Source organism: Nannospalax galili, unplaced genomic scaffold (assembly GCF_000622305.1).
Source record: "Nannospalax galili isolate Female #2095 unplaced genomic scaffold, S.galili_v1.0 scaffold290, whole genome shotgun sequence".
NCBI classification, from domain to species: Eukaryota; Metazoa; Chordata; class Mammalia; order Rodentia; family Spalacidae; genus Nannospalax; species Nannospalax galili.
In genome coordinates, this window is record NW_008331486.1 from 6,550,478 (window position 1) to 6,578,046 (window position 27,569).

Genomic DNA, 27,569 nt, shown 5'->3' on the forward strand with positions numbered 1-27,569 from the left:
GAGGGGGCACTAACTCCTGTGTTCTACAGATGGGGACAGGGTCTTACCCCAGGGGCCCGATGGTGCATTTCCCTCGTGCCTCCCCTCTCAGCCTGCCTGGCACACTACACAGTGTTCGCCTCGTCCTTCCCCGAGAGCCAGGTGCTGGGGAAAGGTGGCCTAAAGGAAAGCAGGGCCCAGAACTCGCAGATCTCTCGGGTCTTTGCTGACTGCCTTTTGGTCCCACTCGCTCTCAACGCTCAAGGTCATTCCCTGTCCCCGGACACATCAGGACACCGTTCCCAGGAGACAGAGATGGGTACCGCCCGCCCTGGGCCCACCTCCGGCCAAGGAGGTGACTGTCCCTCCATTTTTGCTTGGGGCCCGCGGAGGGCCCTCGGGAACCTTCTGTGTCTTCTCCTGCCATCCACGAGGGAGATATCTCGTGAGGACTCCGAGATGGGGACCACTGCCAGGACGAGGCGACGGGGCAGCCACGCCAGCCGGGTGGCCTGGGAAAAGGGGACGTCGCCTCTCGACGCACTCATCTGCGAGACGGAGCGGTAGCGGGTTCCAGGGGGGCGGTTCTGGGGCGCGCGCGGCGCGGAGGGCCGGTCCGCAAGGCAGGCGTGGGGGCGCGCGGGGTCTCACAGCACCATGGCGGGCAGGTGGTGCGCGGCGGCGGCTGCGGCGGCGGCGGCGGCGGGAGCGGGCAGCAGTGCGGCGCTGGGCGGCCGGTGGCGCGCGCTCTTCTGGTGCGCGCGCAGGCCGGCCAGCTGCGAGTAGGCGCTCTGGCACACCTGGCACTTGTAGGGGCGCTCGCCCGTGTGCAGGCGCACGTGGTTGCGCAGCGTGGACGATTGGCTAAAGCGGCGGTTGCAGAAGCGGCACACGAAGGGCTTGTCCAGAGTGTGGATGCGCATGTGCGAGCGCAGGTTGCTGCGCGAGTTGAAGCCCCGGTGGCAGATGACGCAGCGCATGCGGCCGGCCGTGCCCGCCGTCGAGTCCGCGGGGTGGAAGTCCTCTGGCCGCGTGGGCAGAGCGCGGGGCCCACGGCGCGGGCGGGAGAGGAGACAGAGCAGCCCGGTTAGCACCCACACCGAGGACCGCTGCGCCTGGACCCACGCGCTCCCCTGCAGCAGCCACCCCCGGGGCACCAAGGGCCTGGCTGGACTCAAAAAGCGTTTAGAGTTCAGATCGTCCTCGACCTAAGAGGACTTGGCGACACGGCCCCAGTAAATCCCAGCTTTCTCATCTGAAAAATGGGAGCCTAGAGCCCGTGAGTTAAGAGCACTGGCTGTTCTTTAGAGGACTTGGTTGGATTCCTAGCATCCACTGCTGGCTCATAACCACCCATAACACCAGTTTCAGGGGATCTGACGCCCTCTTCTGGCCTCTTCAGGTACCAGGCACACAGGAGGTGCACATACATACGTGCAGGCACTCATACACATAGAATAAAAATAAGTAAATCTTGCTGGGCATGGTGATGCATGCCTTTAGTCCCAGCACGCGGGAGGCAGAGACAGGCGGAATTCTGTTAGTTCAAGGCCAGCCTGGTCTACATAGTGAGTTCCAGGCCAGCCGGGGCTACAGGGAAACCTTATCTCAAAAAAGACCGAAAAGAAAAAAGTAAATCTTTTAAAAGAAAAATATGGGAGCCTACAGCAGACAAGATAGCAGGTAAGGGTGCTTGCCATCTAGCCTGATGACCTGAGTCCCTGACCCACGTGGTAGGATGGCAAGAACTGACGCCCACTAGTTGTCTTCTGGCCTTCACATGTCCAAACACACACAAAATCAAATGTAAAATAAGTAAATAAATAATAAAAGGAGGAGGGAGCCAGTACCACATCTAAGAACTAGCAAGATTTTGCAAGATCATCAGAAAAACTGATATCTCTGGAAATTTTCTCGGTGCTAAGTGCTTTACCTTAGTTCAAATATGAGAACTGTCTGCCTCATCAGAAGGCCATTAGTAAAGGATAGCCACTGTGATCTCTTTAAACAAATTTATTCATCTCCCAGATAGCCTCTGAGTGCCCATTGAACCTGGACCTCCTGTCTCTTGTTTTCTTGTCCCCAAATGGAGGCAACAATGATATTCAGAGAAATCAGTGTCGGTAAACCACTAAACCACGAGCCACAGGGTGAGGGTTCTATAAACACAAGCTCACAAGCCTGAGGCTAGTCCTCTAAAAATAATAAATTTAAAGTGGGGGGGGGTCAGGCAGGTGTGGTGGTGTACACCTTTAATCCCAGCACTCGGGAGGCAGAGGCAGTCAGGCAGGTGTGGTGGTGCACACCTTTAATCCCAGCACTCGGGAGGCAGAGGCAGGCGGATCTCTGTGAGTTCAAGGCCAGCCTGGTCTACATAGTGAGTTCCAGTCCAGCTGGGGCTACAGGGAGACCCTGTCTCAAAAAGACCAAAAAACGGGGGGGGGGAGGCCATAATGATGCACTCCTGTTGTAGTCCCAACACTTGCGGTGGAGACAGGAGACTTAGAAGTTCAAGGTTATTCTTGGCTACATAATGAGTTTGAGGCCAGCCTAGGGAACACGAGACCCTGCCTCAAAAAAAAAATCAAATTTCACAAGGGTTTTGTCAGGCCCAGGGAGAGTTATACTCACTAAAAGGCTTTCATTTTTTACTCCCAGGAACCAATTAGCTTAGTGCTCAGCAGACCATGGGTCTTGAGCCAGGGATTTCTACTGTGATGGGCTGTGTCCCAGGACACACAGACTTGCTCTGCCCTACCTCCATTCAGAGGCCTTATACTGAGCAACTGTTCTGTGCTGGACCCTGCTCCAGGAAGTTTGCAGAGCTAGAAAGGACTTAAAGATCACCTCACCCAATACCTTTTGTTTATAGATGAGGAAACCTTGATCACACAGCAGATCTAGAAATCAATACAGGTTCCTGCTGCCCGGCCCAGCTCTCCTCCTACAGCCTGTTGCCTTTCAGGGATTTTCCCATCTGTCTGCACACAGCCTATCGTGTCAAGGTAACAGGACTGCCTTCTACCCATGCTCAGACCATGCAGGTTGCTCTGGGGACATCGTCCTCATTTGATCAGTAAGTCTCATTTCTTTGATGCTGCTGGAGGTTGAAGCAGGCGTCCTTGGAGGCTCCCTACCTTCCCCTGTCCTCGGCTCTCCCCTCCGTGAATGGTTGTCACTGTGAACCCCATGTGGAATACCTACCATGTTTGTTTTTCTTCTGCTCCTCCTCCAGCCCTGGCACACCGGGGATGCCCAAGAAGGTGTTGTGGGAGTTTCCATACCACACCAGCAGTTCCTGGTCAGGAGGGATCATCTGCAGGGAGAGGGGCAAGAGGAGGTCAAGGAGGTGGCATCAGAGGTAAGACTCTCAGAACACTGCTACACATCCACGAGATGTGGATGGAGTCTTAGCCTTGAGAAACCACAACTGGGGCCGTACCCACTGAGTCATTCGGCCTGAGCTGTATAGACGTGGAGGCCTCAGGACATGAACCCTCTCTCTGCCTTGACCTTATCATCATTTCTGTCCTCATCATCTCGGTGGGTGCACCTGTGCAATGCCCACAGAGGCCAGAAGAGGACATTGGATCCCTTGGAACTGGAGTTACCGATGTTTGTCAGCCACCTTGTGAGTCCTGGGAACTGAACCAAGTCCTCTACAAGAGCAGCCAGTGCGCCTAACCACTGAGCCATCCCTCCAGCCTGAGACCCTGTCTTTAAAGAAAAAAAAAGCCTCACAGCAAACAAAAGTAACAGGAGATGAAAACCTAGAAAACTTTTCCATTTTTTTACCCAAGAGAGCTAGAAACAGCCAGCCTCAAAGACAGCAAAAGGCATACGCCATCACACCTGACTTATTTTTATTTTTTGGTCCTTTTGAGACAGGGTCTCCCTGTAGTCCCAGTTGGCCTGGAACTCACTATGTAGACCAGGCTGGCCTTGAACTCACAGAGATCTGCCTGCTTCTGCCTCCCAGGTGCTGGGATTAAAGGGGTGTGCCACCATACCTGGCTTATTTATGTTTTTTCATATGTGTGTGAATATATTGCCTGCATGTGTGTAAGTGCACCGATGTCCTGAAATGCCTGTGATGGTCAGAAGAGGGCGTTGAATTCCCCTGGAACTTGAGTTACTGGCGGTTGTTAGCCACTATACCAGTGCCAAGAATCAAACCCATGTCCTCTACAAGAGCAGCCAGTGTGCTCTTAACCACTGAGCCATCTCTCCAGCCCCCTAGAAACATTTCTTAACGCAGCACCCACAGGCAGCATCAAGTCACACGTGCTTCTCGCTCACTCCAGAATAGGGCTCTGCAGGACTCCATGCACATGACAGATGCTAAAAAAGACTTTGGATTGTTAAATGCCTCCACCTCTGGACATACCCAAACCTTAAACAAAAATCTTTCACCATGTCCTAAGTCCACCACCAAGAAGGGAAAAGCCAATGACCAGACTTGGCTGCTCTCAAGAAAATGATTGAAGACAGCTGTTGATCAAGCACATTTTGTGGTGACTATCTGAGGGGGTTGGAAAGCCTGTCCTCCAGGCCCCAGCCAAGCAGAACAAGCATGAGCACATCCCCTCTCTCTTCTGAGGCCTGGTCCCCCAGAAATGCTAGCCACAGCTCCTAGGGGTCACTATGTGAGGTGCCCAGAGAAACTCCCACATCCCTGACAACATCTGCTTTGTTTTTCTGGTAGGTTCTCATAGTTGAGGCACAGGAGACCATATGGGGCCTGGGAAGATAGCTTGGTTAGTAAATCTTTGCCTTGCAAGTCTGAGGACATGAGTTTGATTCCTAGAGCCCACATGAAAAGGTTGGCTTTGGTGGTGCTCTCGCACTTATATTCTCAGTGCTGGGAAAGTGGAGGTAGGTGGAGGCCAGCCAGCCTAGCCTAATAGCCAAATCCCAAGCCAGTGACAGACCTCGTTTCAAAACACAAGACTCCTGAAGTATTTGAGGTTGATGTCTTACACACACACACACACACACACACACACACACGCACACACTACACGGGCATACATACACATGCACACTAAGATCACATGGAATTCCATCCAGGGGTGTCTGGAGCCACCTACTTTCCATGGTCAGGGAGAGCTCCTCCCCTTCCATGTGGGCCTGGCTTGAGAGCCATGCTACACACACACAAACTCAGAACTCTTGTGGCTTCTTTCCATGCAGAGGCCAGAAGACCCTCAGATCATCTGTAGACTCTGCTTGACCCTAAAAGGAGAGAGAGTTAAGAGAGGAGGGCAAGGCCAGGGAGGTGCAGGTATCTCGGCACTGTTACCCTTCTGAGACTCAGTCTGGGGTCACCAAGCCTCTTGCCACCAACCCATGGCCTACAGGGCATCCTAGAAGCCCAGAGGCATGTATGTAGTAAGATGCAAGGTAGCATACCAATTCCAGAGGAGGGGTTTAAATATGGAAAAGTCAAATACAACTTCTGAGCACAAGGAAAATGAGTCAAAGCTTCAAAGACCACAGTGGCTTAGAATCTCACACCACAGTGAATGTTCTTAGGCCTCTCTGGTTATTTCCAGTCATGGTCATCATCTAAGAGGCCAGAGGGTCAGAGCTGGAGGCCTGTTCTGGAAGAGGACCAGAGAAGAGAGGGGTTTTTTAATCTTTCATTGAGGCTAGGTTATGACTACTCCCAGCACTCCTGAGGCAGAAGCAGGTGAATCTCTGTGAGTTCAAAGCCAACCTGGTCTACATAATGAGTTTCAGGCCAACCAGAGCTACAGAGTGAGACCCTGACTCGAAACAAAACCAAGAAACAAAAACAAAATGAACAAAACCAATATGGATTTAGAAACAGACTACAAGACAGTGCAGATGAGTCGTGTGTCACTGGGCCCCTTTGTGACCTTAGACAAGTCTTTGCCTCTCAGTTTCCTTGTAGTGAGGGCAACAGGGAACACAATCCTTCAGCTTCCCCAACTGAGTGTAAGTTGTCTCTGATAATATCCTGACCCTGGCTTTGAGCATCAGCTAAAGCCAGACATTGACAAAGCACAGTTCAGCTACAGCAGTTGGCTCCTAGGCTGCCTTCACCCAGCCCTGTAGGAGACCTGCTGCAGGGGAGCCCTGCTCAGCCCTGGTCAGAGACGTTGGGGACCGCTCGAGCCCTGTACCTACCCAGCAAGTGACCTCAGGCAAGTTGCCCAGGTACGGCAGCATATTCTGGAATACCATTACTGGGGAGGTAGAGATGGGAGGATCAAAAGTTCAAGGTCATTTTTGCCTGTATAGTGAGTTTGAGACCAACCTGGGCTACGTGAGATCCAGTCTCAAAAACAAACAAATGGTTCAGGGGCTAGAGGTATAGCTGACTGCTATAGCATTTGCGTAGCATGTACAAGTCTTAAGATTGACCCCACAGTATGAAAAAAAAGTAAATACATAAATGAAAAATAAAAATGCAAATTTTTTTTTTGGTAATTTTGAGACAGGGTCTCCCTGTAGTCCCAGCTGGCCTAGAACTCACTAGGTAGACCAGGCTGGCCTCGAACTCACAGAGATCTACCTACCTCCTATTAATGTGTTTTAAAATATTTTATTTATTATTTTTATATGTGTGTATTGCCTGCATGTCGGTAAGTGCACCCGTGTCGTGCAGTGCCCTTGGAGGACAGAAGAGGCTGTTGGATCCCCTGGAACTGGAGTTACGGACAGTTGTTAGCTGCCATGTGGGTGCTGGGATTCAAACCTGGGTCTTCTGCAAGAACAGTCAGTGTTCTTAACTGCTGAGCCATCTCTCCAGCCCCTGTTAATGTGCTTTTAAAGACTAAAATTAATTGCATTCAGCTTAAAAGTTAAAGCACGGAGACATAAAGCATAGCCACGCTGCAGGTGAATCGTGAGCACTCACTCTCTCCTGCTCTGGGTGTCTAGTTTTTACCACTGCTTCTCTGCATGTCTTTCCCTGGAAGATTTGTCTTTTTTTTTTTTTTTTTTTTTCGGAGCCGAGGACCGAACCCAGGGCCTTTCTTGCTAGGCAAGCACTCTACCACTGAGCTAAATCCCCAACCCCAGATTTGTCATTTTTTAATATTTTATTTTTACTATTTTAATTTCAAGTATATGAGTGTATCGCCTGCATGCCTGTAAGTGCACCCCTGTCATGCAGTGCCCGCAGAGATCAGAAGATGCATCTGATGCCCTGGAACTGGAGGTTAGCCGTCATGTAGGTGTTGAGAATCCAGCCTGGGCGCTGGGAATCGAACCTGGGTCCTCTATAAGAGCAGTCAGTGCTCTTTACCTCTGAGCCATCTCTCCAGCCCCTGTCATTCTGAGACTATGAAAAAAATGATGATTTAACTTTATAAGAGCAGCATGAAGGTACAGCATGACTCCATTTTTACTAACTTTTTATTTATGTATTTACTTTGGTCCTTTTGAGACAGGGTCTCCCTGTAACCCCAGCTGTCCTGGAACTCACTATGTAGACCAGGCTGGCCTTGAATTCACAGAGATCCACCTGCCTCTGCCTCCCAAGAGTTGGGATTAAAGGCGTGTGCCACCACACACAGCTTTTACTAGTTTTTAAAAATGAGCATATTTTACTTTGATACACATATACACAAAACAGCAACACTTTTTAGGAAAGGAAACCTACTGAGCAGAATGTACTGGAATTGAGAATGAAACGTGTTCCCAAGACAGCTGGATGCTATGAGCTGTGGGGGAGACCACATCACTTTCACAGAGTCACTCTGTACTTTAGAGCCTGGACCCTCGCCTTCTTCTACGTGCTCTACATCCAACAAATACCCGTGATGGAGCCCAGGAGACTCCAGAGCCTGCAGCTTCTTCCCCAGAGACTCCTGGGATTGCACCTCCTGACCACCTCAGTGCTGGGACCAGTCACTGTCCCCTGCAGGCCCCTCTCAGGCACTGTTCCTTCAGACCCCAACTGGCCCAGACCAGACACTGCACAGTCCCAAGACAGCTGGATGCTATGAGCTGTGGGGGAGACCACATCACTTTCACAGAGTCACTCTGTACTTTAGAGCCTGGACCCTTGCCTTCTTCTACATGCTCTACATCCAACAAACACCCGTGATGGAGCCCAGGAGACTCCAGAGCCTGCAGCTTCTTCTCCAGAGACTCCTGGGATTGCACCTCCTGACCACCTCAGTGCTGGGACCAGTCACTGTCCCCTGCAGGCCCCTCTCAGGCACTGTTCCTTCAGACCCCAACTGGCCCAGACCAGACACTGCACAGGAACTGGGAGGGCCCGAGTCAGCTGGTCATTCATGTTTCTAGGGAAGAGAGACTTTCTCAAGACATACCACCATTAAAGCAATCCCCAAAGGAACCAATCTCCTTGCTGTAAAATTCACACTGTCCAACCTGGGGGAAACAGCAACGCCTGCCTCCTGTTGACAAGTCTCATGGCCTTTCAGTTTGTTCTTAAATTTCCCGATTAGCCTTAAGTTCTGTCTGGCTCCGTTCAATAATACAAGAGCAATGCTGGGCTTTGGGGTTTGCTTTCCTAATACAAATTCATGACGCCCCATTGAACATGATCCCGGGAGGCCCTGACACCTGCCCCTTCCCCCGAGTGGCACACAAGCATCTCTGTCATCTGGACGATCATCAATTTCCATTGTGCACAGATGTCCTGACACTCCAATTAATAGAGTTCCAGCAAATAGATACTGGCCAGGAGGCCACATGGCATGGTGATCAGTACTCCAGCTCTGTAACAGACAGGCCTGGGTTCAAATCACAGTTCAGCAATCTTCCTGAATCCCCGAACCTTCAACCTCCATTTCTTCATTATTAAAATAGTTCAGCAGTAAAGCATTTACTCAGTATGTTCAAGGCCTTGGGTTCAATCCCCCATCACCATGAAAATGAATGGAATGAGATGCAATGGGGATAAAACAGAGAGCATCCTGCAGGCTGAGCAGATTCTGTTTTTAAAGCTGCACAGGAGCAGGCAAGATGGCTTAGCAGGCAAAGGTGCCTGCCACCAAGCCTGATGACCTGAGTTTGATCCCCGGGGTCCATATGGTAGTGGAAGACTTCTGACCTCCACATGCAGACCATGGCATACTCATGTCTCCACAACACAAAATAAAAATTTTAAATATAATTAAAAATGTTTAATGTTATATAGGATCTGGGGAGACAGCTCATATGTAGAAGTGCCTGTCATTTAAGCCTGAGGATCTGAATTTGGGTTTCTGGCACTCTGGTACATGTCTATCACTCTGGTCCTTTCAGGGTGGAGCAGCGTGGAGGGAGGATGGAAACAGGCAGATCCCTGGAGCTCATTGGATGGCCAGCCTAGCCAAATAGGTGATGAACTTCAAGTTCAGCAAGAGACCCTGTCTCGAAAAATAAGATGGAGAGGGTCTGGAGAGATGGCTCAGCAGTTAAGAGCACTGGCTGCTCTTGTAGAGGACCCGGGTTTGGTTCCCAGCACCCATATGGTGACTACCAACCGTCTGTAACTCCAGTTCCAGGGAATCTGATACACTTACATACATACGGGCATGACGGCACACCCCTTTAATCTCAGCACTGGGGAGGCAGGGGCAAGCGGATCTCTGTGAGTTCAAGGCCAGCCTGGTCTACCTACATAGTGAGTTCCAGGTCAGCTGGGGCTACAGGGAGACCCTGTCTCAAAAAGACATAAATAAATAAATAAATAAATAAATAAATAAATAAATAAAGGTGGAGAGTGATAGAGGAAGACACTTGACTGTCTACCTTTGGCCTTCACAGGTATACATAACCACATAAACATGTACACAGACCACACCAGACACCACACACACACACACACACACACACACACACACACACACAGAGCTGCAAGGCTGGAGGTGTAAATCAGTGGTAGATCATGTACTTAGCATGCGCTAAGCCCAGTACAACAGCAAAATGTTGCTATGACCTTTTGAAAAGGATGTCAGCACCGTGGCACATGAGAAAGGCTCTGGGTAGCATTATTAACGGTGCTGATTATTCATCATGGTAATCATCAGAGCCACTTCGAAGCAAGGTCAAAAGGAAAACAGTGCTAGACCTCAGAGTCAAGAAAAGAGAGGTGAGGCTCTAGGAAGAAATAAAAGGCTCAGCTGCCTGAACCCAGAAGGCGAGTGGCAGAAAGAAAAAGCCTCCATCTCAGCGCACAACCATCTGCCAATACAATACAATGGAGCAGAGACAGGAAAGAGCAGGAAAGAGCAGGGATTCGCTTCCAATTGTAAACCCCGAACAGATTTAACAGATTCCTCCGTCTTTACCTTGTGATGGTTTCTAGAGTCAGGCAGACTCTGGGTCAGTCAGGTTTGTTTTCCTGAAAGAGGTAGGTCCCTGTGGGCACTCCATCTCCCAAAGAAAGACTTATTTGTTCAGTATTCAGTGCCCCCTTGCTAAGAACTGGGTACTTTCTAGAAATGCCACCTGAGGCACCAACGCAGGACTTAGTGTCCAGCAGAAGCAAAGCCAGGAGGTTGCTTCGGGATGCAGAACTTGTGCATTTTCCAGGGTCTGCCTGGTTCCCAATCCAGGTCACCTCTGCCCCATTTGGAGATCTGTGATTCTGTATTTGTGGAATCTTCTGTGTAATAGTATATTCTGCTTACTGAAGAGAGAAGTCTTCCCTAGTAATGGGTTACTCTTATGAAATATAAATAGCACTTGTGAGTGGTAGAAAGATTAAAAAAACATTGTGGCAAAGGTCTCTTTCTTTACCCCCACCCCACCATTAACACGGAACAAACAGATGATTGTTCAAGATGTTTGGGGAGCAGCCCGACATCTCTGGTCTGGCCAAGAAAGGCTGTGTGACCCCTGAGCCCCTGCCCTGCCCCAACTGTGGTACACACACCCAAACACATCAGTGGGATTTGGACATGGTGAGGAAGTGGGTTGAGAAAATTGCTACCATGAAAAAAATACGCTCAAGTTCACTTATGAAAAGTAATTTGAGAGCATTTTTTGTGTCCTTACCCATCACTTAAAACAGTCCCTTCTTAGGTTGGTGGACTGTGCATTACATGCATAGTATTATATATACTATGTAAATGTGTATACGTGTCTGCTATATACTTAAATTTCTGATAAACATGGATGAATTTTCCTCCTGATCATACAAATTCCAGTCCCTCCCTGGAAATCTTCCTCAACCACCCTGCCTTCTGAATTCAAACTTCTGGATAAATGTCTATTCATGCATCCTGATTCTGTTTTGATTTCCGCCAGTTTGATGTACCTTACAGGATGAACTCAGGTCACCTATCTACCCCAGCTGGGAGCCCTCTTGCCAAAATGACATAAGCATTCCTAACCAGTCTTCTATATCTGTCTGTCTGTCTGTCTCTCTCTCTCTGTGCACGTATGTGTGTTTGCACACATGTGGTATATATGTGTGTGTGTACATGAGCAACTTTGTGTATGTATGTTAATGTGCAGGTTTGGGAGTGTGTGTGTGTGTGTGTGTGCGTGCATGCACAAGAAAGATGATAAATGCTTGTCTTCCATTGCCACAGTCCAGAAGTGTGTGGATGTGCCCGTGTGTGTGTGTGTGTGTGTGTGTGTGTGTGTGTGTGTGTGTGTCAAAGGGGAATGAGAACCCTTGGGAATATATGCAGCTAAAGATGGGGTTCACCTGCACCAAAGCCAGTTCTAGGAGGTGGCAACCTTTCCAGATGCTCATAGGAGCCACCCAGGTCAAGCCACTGTTAGTGCTTCCTTGATGCCTCTTAACGCCCCGGCACTCCTGAACACAAGTGGAAGGCCTGGCTACCTTTCCTTACTCTCTACCTCATGGTGTTCCTGGGGCTGATCCTCTGGTGGGACCCAAGGCTTGGTCACACAAGGCCCAAGCAAAGGTCATCCTGATGTCATCCCTGGGAAAGTCCCTAGAGCCTGGGCCAGTGGAACCCCAGTCCCAGAAGCCATCAGGCCTGATCATCCAAAGAGCCTTAAGCTTCAGGCTCAGAGTCGCTGCTAGTAAGTAGAGTGCAGATGCAAAGGAAGCTGTTTTCTGGCCTCAAAGAGCTACCAGACCACTGCTTAAAAAACAACCAAGCCCAAGTACCCTCATACCTGGCTTGCAATTCCCTGGTAAAGGGGCAAAAGTGCATGGTCTAGAAAAATGTGTTGGGTCAATCCTGCTCCCCTCACAGTGTTTGAACAGTTTCCTACATTCCTAGACCAGACAGAGCCAAATGCTAAGGGACATTGTTCAGAGAACCCTGCAGGTGTGGCCCCTCGGCTACCACTGTGCAGCTTGGTCTGAACTCAGCACCTCCTCACGTACCTGAGCAACATCAGTCTCTCTCTCACCACCTTCCCTGACACCTGTAGCTTTCCTGCCTCTGCCAAGCATCCCCTACCGACAGGACTGCCTGGTTTCCCTTCCTAGGCCTTGGCCCTGGCTCCATTCTCATCCCGGCCCCAACACCCTGAGAGGCAGTAGCTACCCTTCTGCCCCTTGCCTTTCCTCTTCTGAGACACAGCACAGTCGTTGGTGCTAATGCCTCTGCTACCACATGAGCTGCAGAACTGCCAGCCACCAAGCTAGGCCTGGTTTCCCCATCCATGAACCGTGGATAATCTCAAGATCCTTCTTAAGAGGTTGTGTGAGAACTAAACACAATAACATATATCCAGCATGCAAGCAAGGCCTGGCACACAGGGAGTTATTGCCAAGATTTTGATCATGAGCCACACGCCATTGGACCCCACGCATGCAGATGACAGAGCTAAACATGTGACCACTGTGGACATATGTCCCTTCTCACACCCAAAAGCATTCCTCAGCCTGCCCACTTGGCATCCTGCTCCTTGTATTACTCTGCCTTCAGGACCCCCACGTAATCTCCACCAGTTCCCCAAACCTCACTACTGAGACTTACATAATATCCAAGTTCCATCCTTTCCAAGCTACAGCAGAAAGCTTTCCATACAGGGGATGCTCCTGGTGATCCTGTCACATGGACCTTAGCCTGACAGCCAGGGAGAGTCAATTGGACAGACCAGCATCGATGACCTCTATCATCCGTGGTTGTAGGACACAGCTGTTCTGCACACTCCCCACCATGGGATGTCTGCCTCTGTCCCTACACTACGGTACATGCACACACCTCGATGGCCTTGTAGAAGATGCTGGTGCCAATCTGAACCACCTCCAGGTTCTGCTCCTGCTCATTCCGTGCACACTTGATGTAGGTCATCCAGCTCCGGTGGTCCTCCTGACTGGCATCAATGAAGTAACGTACTGTGCCATCCTCATTGAACACCTAGGCACAGGTGGAGCAGAGACCAGGTGAGGGAGGGCCATGGCACATGTGTAATCCTGTAATCCTGCCAGACAAATCCACACACAAATCTACACTCTCCCAACAGCTCCAGGAAGTAGATAAATCTATTATATCCCTTTCACTTTCCAGCCTAGGAAAGGGAAGTTAGGGGGCATAGTGACTTGCCTGAGGCTAGCCAGCTGGAAGTGGCCAATAGGGAGCCAGTCTCTAGGATCCCCATGGGTTCATTGCAAGATGCTCCTGATGCTAGACCCTGCCATCCCCAAAAGATGAAGGTCTTTAAGGGATCACTAACCAGGAAACATGGCCTCCTGCTAGCTGTACTGGGGGATGTGATCTGGGGAATCCTGATCACAGGGCTTTCCAAGGCAGGATCTCCAAGAGGGATAAAAGAACCTAGGAGGCAAGGCTAGCTCACTGGGGTCCCTTGGCCTGACCTAAGCTCCTTTGTGGAACTGCTTAAGTCAAACCACACCCTAGCTTCCTGTCTGGGTAACAACTAGAAGACAGCTGCAGGCCCAGGTTTCCAGAGGAGGGAGAAGGTGAGGTAAAGAGAGATCCTGGGGTCATCTCTCTGCTCTCTCCTCCTGTGAACAGCTACATGGTATCACATTGGGCTCCTCCACTGCAGGCCACTGGGCCTGCCTGGGTAGCAGTAGGGGAAAGAAGGAGATGAGGGCCTGTCCTTCCCAGCTGACTGCTGTGGATGTCTGAGTCTTCAGGGGAAGGACCCTGGAGGAGGATTGTTGGACTGGACCCGAGGTGGGGGGGCTCCTCCCTAGTATCTGGCACTATGAGGTGGAGACAGAGGGCCTTTCAGAGCCAAGTTTCCTCTGCAAAATAGGAATAATCACAGACAGGACTGCTGAGGGAACTCACAGCTTGCAGGCTAGGGACTCAGACCGCTGACTCAACACCAAATGAGCAATAATTCTGGTTTGTCATTTGGCCTGGGGCTGGGAAGCCAATTCCCAAGAAACACCAACTTCTGTTGCCCTCTGTTCTGGCCACACCTCACCCCGGACCAGCTTTAGAGGCCTGCCTAACTGGCTGCTTTGACCAGGGAAAGAATATGGGTATTTAGAGGACACCCCCAAGGGTGGCTTCCCAGCCTGTGTACCAGGACCCTTTCACATTCCGCACCCTCCATCTGTGAAGTGGAGCCCTGTTTTCTAGAGGCAAAGCAAGGAGGAACAGGCTTGCCGCTGGCTCCACCAGCCCCACCTACCTCCCACATCAGGTTGTTGTTTTTGCAAATATCCACGTGCTCCGGAGCAATGATGCGACCAGTGAAGGGGCCCATTTCCGTGCCTGCTTTGATCCACGTCTTGGAGAAGATGCCCAGGCCCTCGCCGGGGATTGAACTCTGGGCAATAATCACCTCCACAGGCAGCACCAGGCTGGACAGCTTCTGCACCTCTGTGGGGTCGGAGGAACCGTCACACCTGAGCAGAGGAGGCCCTGCCCTTCCCATCCAGGCCGCACCCTTGCCCTGCCCAGAGCCTGCCAGCGCAAGCCGCTCAGCGAGTCTCTCCAGCGGCTCTCTCCCGCGGCGCGGGTTATAGACAGGAGCCCAGGCTCAATAACCGCCTTCTCTGTTTGCAACCCTGAATCCTCTCCGGCCTCAAAAGTAAGCGGTACATCACGGTTCATTTCTTTTTGCTTTTCGAGGGGAGTTATTGGGGATCGAACCCAAAGTCTTACGCATGGAGCGCTCTACCGCGGAGTGACATCCTCAACCCTTGGGCTCATTTCTAAAAGCGATTTGGGGTCGCCACGAATTCTCCAAACATTTACAACTTTCAGCGCCCTCCATCCCAGAAAAGCTTAGGAGCCAGAGAGACCGCAGCGCCTGTTTACAGACAAGGAAACTGAGGCCGGGTCTCACGGGGAGGGAACGTCCGACCCGGGACTCTTTTATTCCACCTCGTTCCGTGCGCTTCGGCTGGTCACTCAGCGTTCTCTGCGCGTCCCGGCTCGGCACGCACAGAGAAGCCGGGTTGGGTCGCGATCAGCACTGGGGACAGATCCCTAGCTCGGAGAGAAGAAACACCGGCGTCGGAAGACTGAACGCTCTCGGTGTGATCCCTGGCACGCCCGGGTCCCTCAGTGCTCCTGGAGGCCCTAGGGTGCCAGGAAGGGTAGAACCCGGAGCAGGCGAGCTGTGAAGACGTCTCCATGGACCGAGAAGAACCAGCGGCCCCAGAGGGTCCCCGGTGGGGCATCGGCGGCAGGGGTGGGAGCGGCGAAGACGCACTGGGGCTCCTCCTGGTCTAACAAGGTTCCCCTCAAAGCTACCTGGGAAAATACCCGGCGAGTTGGCCGGCTGAAAGTCGCGGGGGGGGGGGGGGTTAAACGGTGTCCATTGCGGCGCGGCCGGCAATTTGTCACGCTGTTAAAGTGATCGCATTCATTCGGCTCCATTCGAAAGAAATTGCTAATTCTAAATTCATTAGCCCAGGAAAAAAGCTGTAGCAGTAAATTGTAGCTCAATGCGGAGGGGACTTGTTTAAAAGGGGCCGAGGAATTCCCCTTACAAAAAGCGGGGATTAGATGGTTGACATAGCGTGAATGGAAGTGGAATTAGTCTTCACGGCAAATTAAGAGAGGAACAGCGATCTTAAAGGGGAAGAGGGCGAGGCGCAGAGTTGCCAGCGCCCGGGAAAGATATTGTTTGCAGGGTGATGAATGAGGGATAAGAACTTGAGACATATTAAAGAAAAGAAACTTCTCTCGCTCTCTCTTTCTCTCCCTCGCTCTCTGCGGCTTTTTCTCTCCGGCCTGCCCGCCCTCCGCCCCCTCGCCGGCCCGGCTGCCTTTTAAAGTTCTTGGTTTAAGTGGGAACTTTCTCGGGTCAAGCCTAAGTTAACCAAATGAATTTTAAACCCCTTCTTTCTGAGTCAACTGCTATTACACGCCTAGTAAGGCGTTAAATGCCGGGAAACCGTCAGCTCCGGGAGGAGGGTGAGGTGGGGAGAGCGGACACAGTAGAGCCGGCCAGCCGGGAAGGGTCGCCCAGGTCACTGGGATTTGGTCCTAGAGCGCTGCGTTCCGAGCTGCCTCCTCTCGGTCGTGGCGCGGTTGCTCCAGCCGGGCTTTAACATAAACTGAGGAGGTACTGAGTATTGAGAATATCCAGGCTCCAAGGGAGCAGCCCCAGGCCCAGCATCCCCATCGCTGCGCACCAAGGCGCTGCAAGCCTGGGAATTGGGGGTAGCCAGCAGGAGGGAGAGAAAGAAGCCCCGACGGCTGAACTCACCTCCAGAGAAGGACTGCGCCAGGACCTCTGCGGTGAAGGCAGTCTTGGGGCTGGCGTGGTGGCTCTTGTCCTCTAGAAGCTGTTCCCCCAGGACGTTGCGCCATCGGCCGTATAGGAAGCTGTGCAGGATGTCGGAGGTGATGACCTCGGCTAGCGCCAGCCCCGGCGTCTTCAGCCCTGTTTTAAGCACCAGGGCCTCAGCCGGGAGCACAGAGCCCATCATGAGCAGCCGGGGGCTGGCCGGCGCCGAGCGAAGGACGGCGGGGAGGTGGGCAGCGGTGGGCAGCAAGAGGGAGTAGAGGAGCGAGAGAAGGACTGCGACACGTCAGGTGGGAGGAGGAGGAAGAGGAGCAGAGGGAGGACGCAAGAGGGAGCGGGTATTGAGACGACTGGGAGGGAAGTGAGTGGGGGGGGATAGGAAAAGAAGGAAGAGGTGGCAGAGGGGTTCAGAGGACTGGAGAGCGGCGAGTGGAGGCAGAGGCGGTGCGGGAGGTCCGGGATGGGTGGGAGATGGATGGCTGCGGAGAAACACCAGCCAGGGGCTCTCAGACACGCAGTCGCTTCTTGCACACCCAGGCAGGACAGTCCTCCTCTTGGCAAAATCTCTGCGCCTTTATAGAAGCCGCAGTGACCCTCCTAATTGGTTATTAATGACCCCCTGACGTCGGAGGACAGACTTGTACCCGGCCAGGCTCTAAGGAGCTAATGCAAGGGGTGGGGGGAGGCGCGAGGACAGCTCAGAACAGTCACCCTCCTGCTCCTCCCTCCTCTCCAATCCTTCCTCCTCCTCCTCCTCCTCCTCCTCCTCCTCCTCCTCTCCCCTTGGGAAGACTGACAGGGAGGGAGGCTCAGCCCTCCTCCAGGAGAGGAGGGGTTGGAGCAGGGGAGGGGATGCAGCAAGGCTCGCTGGAACTCCGGGGACTAGACTGAGCAAGAGGGGACGCAAGGCTTCGCGCCCCACAGGCCCCAGCGCCCACCTGTCCCTAGCAAGGTCTGCAATCAACATCCCTACCCTATGCTGCGGGCCTGTCCCAGGGCAGCAAGCACTGCGCTCCTCTTCCTAGGCGCCCTGGCACTCTGTCTTCTCCCCAGCCCTGCACTCTCCCAGGCTCCAAGCCCCAAGCTATGATAGCAACCCTGAGCCTACAGCTCCTGCTCAGGCTGCTCAGATCTGCGCAGACCACGCGGCTCAAGCCGGCGCTTCGCTTCAAACGGGCCTCTCCAACAGCAGTGCTCACGGCGCCACTAGCAGCGGTTGCGAAGTATCTCCAGCACAGACGGCTGCCGTGGCGGGACCACTGGCACCGTCGGGGCTGGATCCCGCTTAAGATGGCTTGGTGGGCCTCGAGGCTCCCAGCCTTAGGAGTGCTAGGTGTGGGAAGCAGCGGGAAGGGTTGACTGGAGATCCAAGCTGGTCACCAGATACTGGAGTCTGTAGGATACTCTGTGCGGGTCTAAGGTGGGAACCCAAAGCCAGCTGCTCTGAAACTGCAGGTCCCACTGATAGGCTGTTTTCCAATCTGGCTTCTGGCAACTGCATCCCTGCTTCCTTGTGGGCCCCTAACATTCTTTCTTTTTTGCCCTCTTCTTTTTTTCCCTTCCTCCTGTCCCCTCTTCCCACTTCGCACCACCAGCAGACTATTCGGCTCTCCAAAGCACCTCAGAGCCATCTCCCTAGCTCTCCAGAAACTTGCTCAGTTCGAAAGACCACTGTTATCTGCATGCATTGCTGCCTCCTGGACTTAGCCTCAAGCTCCCCACTCCCTCCAGCTCCAGACATACTACATTGGGGGGGCACACTGGAGACATCTCTCCCAACTGCCTAAGTCCTCACCCACCCTTGCCTACCCCATGTGGCTGCAGTTTCACAGCCTGGTGGAAATTGTTCTGTACCCTGATATGGGTTCTTGGGTTAGGTGCTCACTGAATAGTGAAGACTCTCCAGGCTTTCTTCAAAATCCTGGGACTCAGGTGGAACATCAACCACCTGGCCTCCCACAAACTATTCTAATGCTTCTTGGAAAAGAGGGCTGGCCAGTGCTAAGCGCGCCTCACTCTGACAACCACGGATCCCAGTCTCTATGGCCCCCAGTTTGGTTCAGTGGCCTCTGGCATCCTCAACCCAGGTGGAAGAGGAAGGTGGTGGTAGAAAATCTTCACAAGCAAACCTCCCGTAGCAGAGGGTCCAGAAAGCGGGACCATCGGGCAGGGCGCCAGCAGAGGGCAGCGCTGCAGAGGAGCTAGGGTTAGGGTTCCAGAACCTGCATTCCCTGGCAGATGCACGAGTCACACCGGCTAACTGGCTGGCCAGAGGGTTCCAGTCTGAGGAGGAGAATAGAATCCAATGGAGCGTGTCAAGGGAACCTGACCGGCGCCTGGACCTTGGCTTCTGTGAAGACAGTGGAGAATGAGCCAGATGAGGAGCGGATGTTGGGGAGAATGCCAGCTCCCAACCCCGAAGCCTAATTCAGCGCCTGAGGTGGACTAAAGGGGACTGCTGACAGCTGTTGGTCCTGGGGGTAGCCCTCTCTTCTCTGGTTCCCGGGGTTCCGGTTGGCAATGGTTTGGGTTGGATTGCAAACTGAGGTTTCCTCCCACCTTCTCTTTGGGTCGGCCGCTTTTCCCCCCGGAGTTCCCCGGGATTTTGCCAATTCCCCACACCACATCCCACTGTGAAAAGCATCCAAGTCCCAGCGTCCTTTATTCCTGAGGGGAAGCATTTGCGTCCTGTCCCAGACTCCAATCGCGGTCAAAAGATGCAAGGATGACGGCTGGGGTTCCGACCGGGGCGCCTCCTGGGAGAGTATGCTGGTGGCGGTGGGGCGCACTAGCCAGAACCACCTCCCAGCTAAGGCGCCCAAGACCTGGGGTATAGCCGCTGCGCTCTCCCATTTTGAGCTACTGACTTAGTGGTAGTCCCACATAGACCAACGCCTCCGGAAACAGAGGTCCAGTGCTGGGACCTGAGGACAAGACCCCTGAGCGCTGATCTGCCTGCATAGAGATTTAGAGGGGAAACGCTGCGGGTTCCAAGGGTTCCTGGTGGTTGAACAGAGTCATCCGGACCCAGGCACCTAGTGTGCCTTCGAGAAGATGCTTCCCTAGGGCCCGGCATGACCAGAGCTCGCAGGCGCAGCCCCCCATGCCCCCCTCTTCCAGCAGGCCGCCGCTCCGCGATCTCTTTAATATTCATGGGCGTTAATAGAGAGGCCCCAGTATATCGGTCCATTGTGGGCGGCTCGTAGGGCTTGAATAGGCCCCGGCCCCCTTTCTTCGAGCGGCTTCCCGAGGGGCCGGGCCAGGAGTGAATGGCCCCGCTTCCCGCTCCGCACCCCCTCCCCCTTTCAGGGACAACATCTTTATCCCCGCCGCCGCCGCCGCCGCCGCCGCAGCCGCCCGGGCCCCATTCACGCGGCCTCGGCTCTGGGCGGAACGAATCAATCGGCTGCGGCTCTGGAGGTCACCCTAGCTGCCCGGGTGCCCCTTCCCCCCCGAGCCCACGGGAGTGGAGACAGGGGAGGCAACTGCAGACCGACAGCCCCACGAACTGAGGGACCCTGTGGCGTGGGAGGACAGGACGCGATCGGGTGGGTGGTGGATGGCTGCAATCAAGAAGGGTGGCCAGGTCGGGGGACACGAAGAGGGGCTCGGAACCCCACGGCCGCCCTGGCCCGGCAACTTTCAAGTTCTGGCGGTTCTCAGGGCGCCGCGCTGGGGTACCAGGGCGGTGGCGTGAGCGCGGAGGTGAGTCCCGCCGTCCCTCCTGGCGCCAGCTCCCATCTCCGCGGGCTCAGCATCCACAACCACCGTTCTGGTCCAGCCTGCAGGGCACTTTTGTTCCAGACGGTGTACTGGGCTCCGCTCCGGGATGCCCAGGTAGCGACAGCGCGTTGCAAAGGGACAACTGGAGCGTAGGGCGGGTTCCAGCTCCTGCGCCCGCGCGGGTCAGCCTCGACCCAAGGTGGGAATCGGTCAGGCTTGGCCAAAACGATGAGTTCCCGCCCCGCCCATCCCAGCGGCCCTCGAAGAAAAGAAGCCCATTGTCTGCGGAGAAATTCATTTTTGGGGGCTCCCGAGTGAAAGCCTGTCTTTCTTTTGAACTTTAGAAGAAAGTCTTCCTGCCCTCGCCCCTCGGAGGGAGAGATTTGTTCCCCCTCCCTCGCGGGGCCTCCGCTAACCGCCTCCTCTCGGAACATCTGCCGGGGGAAAATCCACCCTGGAGGGCAGATCGCGCTGGCTTTAAGCCCCGCGAACTCATTAAAAAGATATTAGCGGCGGGGGCCGGTCCCGCGCAGGTATCGATCGACCGGAATGAGCCGGAGGGGGAAAAGAAGGCAAAGAATGCGGCCAATCTGCGCCCTGAACCCCTCCCCTACCGGGCTCGGTGCGCCCCGGCCCGGCGGCGAGAGACCCGCCCCTGGCGCTGAGCTGCGGAGCCTCCCGCGGTTCCCACACCGCCCCCGACCGCCCCGGGCCCGCGAGTTCCCGCTAGCTCCCGGCTGTCGCCCCCCGCTGGCGACGGTGACGCTCCCTAGCCCACCCGCTTCCCCTCGGTGGCGTCCCGGCCTCCCCGCCCGCTGCACTCCCAGCACCGCGCCCCGGTCCCTCCAGATCTCTCTCCAAGCCTCTACATCTTTCTCCTCTCCCTGCCCACCAGGGCCCAGGAAGCACTCTCCTAGCAAGGGGCCCCGGTGTCCCTCACCCTTCCCTCCCTGGTTCCCGTAGCTCCAGGGCGCCCCCACCGGCGCAGACAAAGGCCCAACAGGGCAGCTTAAGCCTGGTGGGGAGTAAGGGCCGCAGGACCGACTACAATAGACGTGACTCAGAGCTGGCCAGGCCTGGTGGGCGAGTGACGGCGGTGGCACTGAGAACAGAGACAGCCGGTCCCCCTCCAGTTCCATTCCAGCCCTATCTAATTAGCCTCCCAGGCCCGGAAGAAATAAAGGGGCACCGGGGTTGGGGGTGGGGGTGTGTGAATCCACCTCTGGCCCCAAGCTCTGAGCCAGCCCCTGGACTGGCAGGTGACCGGCAGGTGAGTCTCCCTGGAGCTAGGGGATAGCTGGTCCCTCCCTTGGGCCCTGAGGCCCAGTAGATGGCCCACCACCCTAGCTGGTCCCTTCAGAGTAACTTGGATGTGCCTAGAGGCTGAGGTGGAAGGACACAGACAGAGTGAACATCTGAGAGACTGAATGAAGTTGAACAGGGGATTGCTAAGGAGCCAGGGCCAAGACCTTAGGACTAAGAGGGTTGACTGTGAAGAGGAAATGGGGTGGGGGGTTCAGACACAGAAACGGGGGTCTAGGGAAAAGGGGTCCTGCAGGGAAATGGAGGAAGGATGAAGGGAAGACAGTGTTATGTCCTGGGCCTGAGGCAGCAGCCACCTTGTATAGCTGCCTGGGTCCTTACTCACTGCCTGGCTACTCTAAGGAGTTAGCACCCATCCCCTTCCTAACCTACCCATACCCTCTCTTCCAATTCTCCAGCTCCCTACTCAACTTTCCTGGCTTTCTTCCCTGAAGAGGACTTCCTGTTCCTAGGCCTCCTTCAGTTACCGACCCCCAGAGCCAGGACTTGGGGAGAGGAGTCGGGCTTTGACTCCTCACAAACTGGGATCTGCCCCTACCAGCCTCTCCTGTGTCCAGACCATCTGCCTCATCTGCTCCCTGGAAATCCTAGAGGCCTCAAGTTGGGTTAGTCCTTTGTTACCACCAGGTCCTAATCAGCATGGATCCCAGAGTACAGACACAGTCCTTGATCTGAGAGCCTAGCTTCTGGAAGGGTGCCCTCTGGGAAACCAGAGGTGATGACAACCCTTTCTAGGCTACTCTGGTGGCCTTGTCTCCTGCTCCCCGGGGCCTGACCCATAGTGGGTGCTGTGCCAGTGGATGACAAGATGGCTCTTGTCTATGTGGCTTTGATTTCATCTGTAGAATGGAAGCAAGAAGTTGGCATGTCACCAAGCCTGCAGTGTTGGGGCACAGTCATAGGCTCCAGGAGCTGCATAGTGGACACCAAAGTGATGCTGACACTATTACTACTATTGACCCCTCCCCAGAAACCATTTCAGACCACATGGGTCACCTGGGTCTGTCAGGAAATGCCCAGGGCCCCCAAGGCCTGCAGGTGTGTACCTAAGCCTGGCACAAAACAAACTTTTTTAAACAATTTAAGTATAGACAGGTGTCATGGTGCACGCCTTTAATCCCAGCACTCTGGAGGCTGAGGCAGGGGGATCTCTGTGAGATTGAGGCCAGTCTGGTCTATATAGTGAATTCTAGGCCAGCTGGGGCTACAGGGAGACCCTGTCTCAATAAACACCAAAAAAGTTAAATATTTATTTATGGGCTGGAGAAATGGTTCAGCAGTTAAGAGTATACACTGCTCTTGCAGAGGACCTGAGTTTGGTTCCCAGCACCCACATCAGGTGGCTCACAGTCTCCTGTAACTCTAGCTCAACACCTCTGGCCTCTTCAGGAACCTACACTCACATGCACATATCCCTTCTTTTATATACATAATTAAAAATAATTTTTTTTGAGACAGGGTCTCTCTGTAGCCCCAGCTGGCCTGGAACTCACTATGTAGACCAGGTTGGCCTTGAACTCACAGAGATCCTCCTGCCTCTGCCTCTGGAGTGCTGGGACTAAAGGCATGTGCCACCACACCTTGCCCTAAAAATAATTTAAAAAAAAATTTATTTATGGGGCTGAAGAGATGGCTCAGCGGTTAAGAACACTGACTGTTCTTGCAGACACCCAGGTTTGAATCCCAGTACCCACATGGCAGCTAACAACTGTCTGTAACTCTAGTCTGAGGGGATCTGACAGCCTCTTTTGACCTCCGTGGGCATTGCATGACACAGGTGCACTTACCTACATGCAGGCAATACATACATACACATAAAATAAAAATAGTAAATAATATTTTTAAAAGCTTAAAAAATATTATTTATTTACTTATTATTTATTTATAATAATAAGGGTCTCACTATGTAGCCCTGACTGGTCTGGAACTTGCTATGTAGACCAGGGTGACCTCAAATTCATAGAGAGCCATCTGCCTCTGCCATCCGAATGCTGGGATTAAAGACCTGTGCCACTGCTGGGTGTGGTGACACACGCCTTTAGTCCCAGCACTTGGGAGGCAGAGGCAGGCGGATCTCTGTGAGTTAGAGGCCAGCCTGGTCTCCACAGGGAATCCAGGCCAGCTGCGGCTACAGGAAGCCTCTGTCTCAAAAAGATTTAAAAAAAAAAAAAAAAGACTCATGCCACCACACCCACTTGTATGAGTGTTTTGCCTGCAGGTGTCGATGTGTACCATGCCTGCCTGGTCCCCTTGAAGGCCAGAAGATCATGTTGGAACCCCTGGAACTGGATTTACAGGTAATTATGAGCCACCACATGAGTGATGGAAACTAATCCAGGTCCTCTGAAAGAGAAACAAGTGCTCTTAACTGCTGAGCCATCTCTCCGACCCCAAAATAGAATTTTAAAATGACTAAAAAAGTTGGCCAAGCATTGTGGTGCACACCTTTAATCCCAACACTCGGGAGGCAGGGGCTGGAGGATCTCCAAGAGATTGAGGCTATCCTGGGTTACATAGAGAGTTCCATGCCAGCCAGGGTTACATAGTGAGACTCTGTCTCAAAAGAAAAGAAAAGAAAAGAAGCCAGGCATGGTGGCACACAAGGCAGAGTCAGGTGGATCTCTGTGAGTTCAAGTCCAGCCTGGTCTACATAGTGAGTTCCAGGACAGCTGGGGCTACAGGGAGACCCCGTCTAAAAAAAAGAAAAGAAAAGAAAAAAAAATAGATGTATATGAAACCAGGACTGGTAAGATGGCTCAGCACTTAAAAGCACCAACTGGATGGCCCAAGTTTGACCTGCAGATCCCATCGTCATCGTGGAAGGAAAGAACCATCTGTGGAAACTTGTGCCCCGACCTCCACATACACACATCATACATGCACCAGGGTCCACGATCTCACCTACTTCTGTATTTCATTTTGTGAGGATATAAGTGCTTTTCTTATGGTGGCCACTGGGATTAGGAGACCCTGTCGCTTGGGGACCAGAACAGTTCCTAGGTGAGACCTTGAATATCCATGACTCAGTTTCTCCTTCTTGGAGGTGAAGACAGTCATTACATCAGCTACTTTGGTATGTTGGGATGAGGATTGAGACAAATCGTGGGAACTGCTTAAAATAACAGCAGGTGTTTAGTGAGCGCCTACTGAAACTATTATTGTTGTTTTCATTTGTACCAGTCTTTTTTTACCCTTTTTCCACTTTCATGTGTGTGCATGTCTATGTGTGCATGTTTTTGCTTATGTGTGAGAGCATACGCATGTGTATGCATGTGCATGTGGAGGCCCGAGGCTGACGTCAGGACTCGTCCTCATCTCACTTCTACTTTACTCAGTTAGGCAGGGTCTATCGATCACACCAGAGCTCGCCAGGTTGGCTGGTCTCACTTGCCAGCTTGCTCCGGAAATCCCGTCTCCACCTTTGGAGGCCAGAGTTACCAGTGGGCTGCCACACCCACCTGGCATTGATGTGGATTCTGGGGATCTGGACTCAGGTCCTCACACTCAGGCAACAGACATTTTGCCGAGTCTAGCCGTCTCCTCAGCATGACCGCACTGTCTTCTAACACCCCTGCTTTCCTTCCACCTCCACACAGGGACGTCCCTGAATCTCTACCTCCGGCCTCTGGCTGGGCCACACTGGGAGAAGAGCAGCTTTCTGTCCATCTTGCCTGCAGGACTGTGTGCAGCACTCAGGCTAACCAAGCCAGAGTACCACTCTGAGAGGTAGCCATGTCTCTTATGCGGACAGTCACCATCACTCCACCTGACAGGAGGAGACTGAGGCTCAGTCAGGGGAATGAATGCCTCCCAACCTAAGCCCTCCGACTCTAGGGAATACCATCCCACCTAAGCTCCGGTCTTGAGCAAGTCTAATGTTCTCAACTACTGAGTCATCAAAAAACATGTGTCAAACTGGCCTAGATAGAGGTATTGATTGATTGATTGGTTGACCTTCTGTGGTGCTGGGACCAAGCTCAGGAGCTTGTGTGAGCTCTGCACAGGCTTTCCTACTGACCAATTCTCAGCTGCAATTGTGTTTTCAATGTCCAGGAAGATGCAAGTTGTGTTGATTCCAGAACCTTCTGGGAACTCCAGGCTCTCCATGCATCACTGATTTATTTTTTTTTTAAATATTTTATTGTTCTTATTTTATGTGTGCTGTATGTGTGTGTATTGCCTGCATGTAGGTAAGTGCACCCCCTGTCAAGCAATGCCTGTGCGATCACTGTCATGTGGGTGCTGGGATTTGAACCCGGGTCTTCTGCAAGAACAACCAGTGTTCTTAACCGCTGAGCCAGGCCCCGTGTTTCTTACGCTCTACTTAATCAAGGCTCACCAAGTGCCCTTACTAAGTGACGTTGGGCGGACGAAGAGCCCCAGCAGCACAACACACACCTCCTCGTCGTCTCTCTTTAGAGCATACAAGGGGGTCGGGCAGATCGCTTCACCCAGGCATCCCGCAAAGTAGGCGGGTCACCTTAGGGGCAACCTTTACCCGCTCAAAAATTCGTCTCACATTAGCAGTGAGGACTCGGGCGTCACCCCGAATCGTTATTTTCCTTACTCATAAGTTTAAGGCATCACTGATTTATTTTAATTATGAAAATATCCCACCCCCACAGTGTGCCAGGCTGGACCTGCAGTGTGGGGACATGGGGCCAGGACAAGGCATTTCTGAAACACCAGCCCAGCCCTGCCTGGAAGCTTCTGGTTTTTGGAGACCTTCAGGAAAGGTGAACTGAGTCACCAGCACCTAATAAGAACTCGTACTGCACTGTCCCTGTCCCAGCACCAAGGGCCAAAGAGGACCCTCAGTCTGTTCTGAAATGATGTTTCGAGACCAGAAGGGCATGCACCGTGCCAGGTGGGGCTGAGGCTGCTTGCCTGGATCTGAGAATCTACATGAAATTTCCTTCCTTCCTTCCTTCCTTCCTTCCTTCCTTCCTTCCTTCCTTCCTTCCTTCCTTCCTTCCTTCCTTCCTTTTTTTTGGTGTATGTGAATATTTGTGTTTGCATGTTTGTCTGTGCAGCTGCACATATACGTGCAAGTGCTTACGGAGACCAGAGGTCAAGCTCGGGTGTTGTTCCTCGGGCACTGCCCATCTTTTGTTTTTTGAGACAGGGTCTCTTACTGACCTGTAGCTCACCAATTAGGCTAGACTAATTGTGTGTGTATGCACAAATGTGCCACAGCACATATGTGGAGGTCAGAGGACAGCTTGTGGGAGTGGGTTCTCTCCTTCTATGGCGTAGGTCCCAGGGATTGAACTCAAGTTGTCAGTCTTGGTGACAAGCACCTTTACCTATTGAACCATATTGCTGGCCCCCGACATGAGTTTTTACATGGGTTCTGGGAATCAAACCCAGGTCCTCATGCTTACACAGCAAGCACTTTACTGACTGAACTAACTCCTCAGCCCTCAACATGGAATTTCAAGGAGAAAGCCATTTGCCCTGCTCTCCGGCTAGGCCCTGTATCTGTTAACTTTTCCACAACTCTCTGAAAGGGGGTTGTTCTGGACAGCTTTAATGTCAACTTGACACACCTGGGTTGAGGGATCCCCAACTGGGGAACTGCCTCCATTGGACCAGCCTGTGGCCATGTCTGTGGAGCATTTTCTTGATTGCTGAGTGATGTGGGAGGGCCCAGCCCACTGTGGGTGGTGCCACCCCTGGGCAGGTGGGCCTGTGTTGCTTAAGAAAGCAGACTGAGCAGGGGCCAGGGGAGCAAGCCAGTAAGCAGCGTTACTCCATGGCCTGTGCTCCAGCTCCTGCCTCCAGGTTCCTGCCCTGAGTTCCTACCTTGGGCTTCTTCAGTGATGAACTGTGACCCAGGAGATATAAGCCAAATAAACCCTTTCCTCCCCAAGTTGGTATTGGTCAGAGTATTTTGTCACAGTAATGAAGAAACAAACTAGGACAGGGGTGCTTACAACCATCCA

At 52.9% G+C, this 27,569-nt stretch overlaps 1 protein-coding gene and 1 non-coding gene across 2 annotated transcripts; both read right to left on the bottom strand.

Moving 5' to 3' along the window:
• Positions 1-626: 626 nt before the first annotated feature.
• Prdm12 (PR/SET domain 12) lies at positions 627-16,762 on the bottom strand. The gene is made up of 5 exons (XM_008825753.1): positions 16,540-16,762; positions 14,509-14,699; positions 13,104-13,259; positions 3,184-3,295; positions 627-1,003 (listed from the first exon to the last, which is right to left on the bottom strand). Exons 1-5 carry the CDS (start codon positions 16,760-16,762, stop codon positions 627-629), a joined length of 1,059 nt encoding a protein of 352 aa, XP_008823975.1.
• A 9,296-nt stretch (positions 16,763-26,058) lies between these two features.
• Positions 26,059-26,208, bottom strand: LOC115069085. Its single transcript, XR_003848404.1, has one exon. It is a non-coding gene; the product is annotated as a U12 minor spliceosomal RNA (small nuclear RNA).
• Between the last annotated feature and the right edge of the window lie 1,361 nt (positions 26,209-27,569).

What these genes read in the sequence shown, in the direction of transcription:
- Prdm12 (XM_008825753.1), bottom strand. Translation starts at nt 16,762, where the DNA reads ATGATGGGCTCTGTGCTCCCGGCTGAGGCCCTGGTGCTTAAAACAGGG. An exon ending in ACAACAACCTGATGTGGGAG is followed by an intron (nt 13,260 to 14,508) that starts GTAGGTGGGGCT and finishes ACCTGTGCCTAG; the next exon opens with GTGTTCAATGAGGATGGCAC. An exon ending in GCAGAAGAAAAACAAACATG is followed by an intron (nt 1,004 to 3,183) that starts GTAGGTATTCCA and finishes CCACGCGGCCAG; the next exon opens with AGGACTTCCACCCCGCGGAC.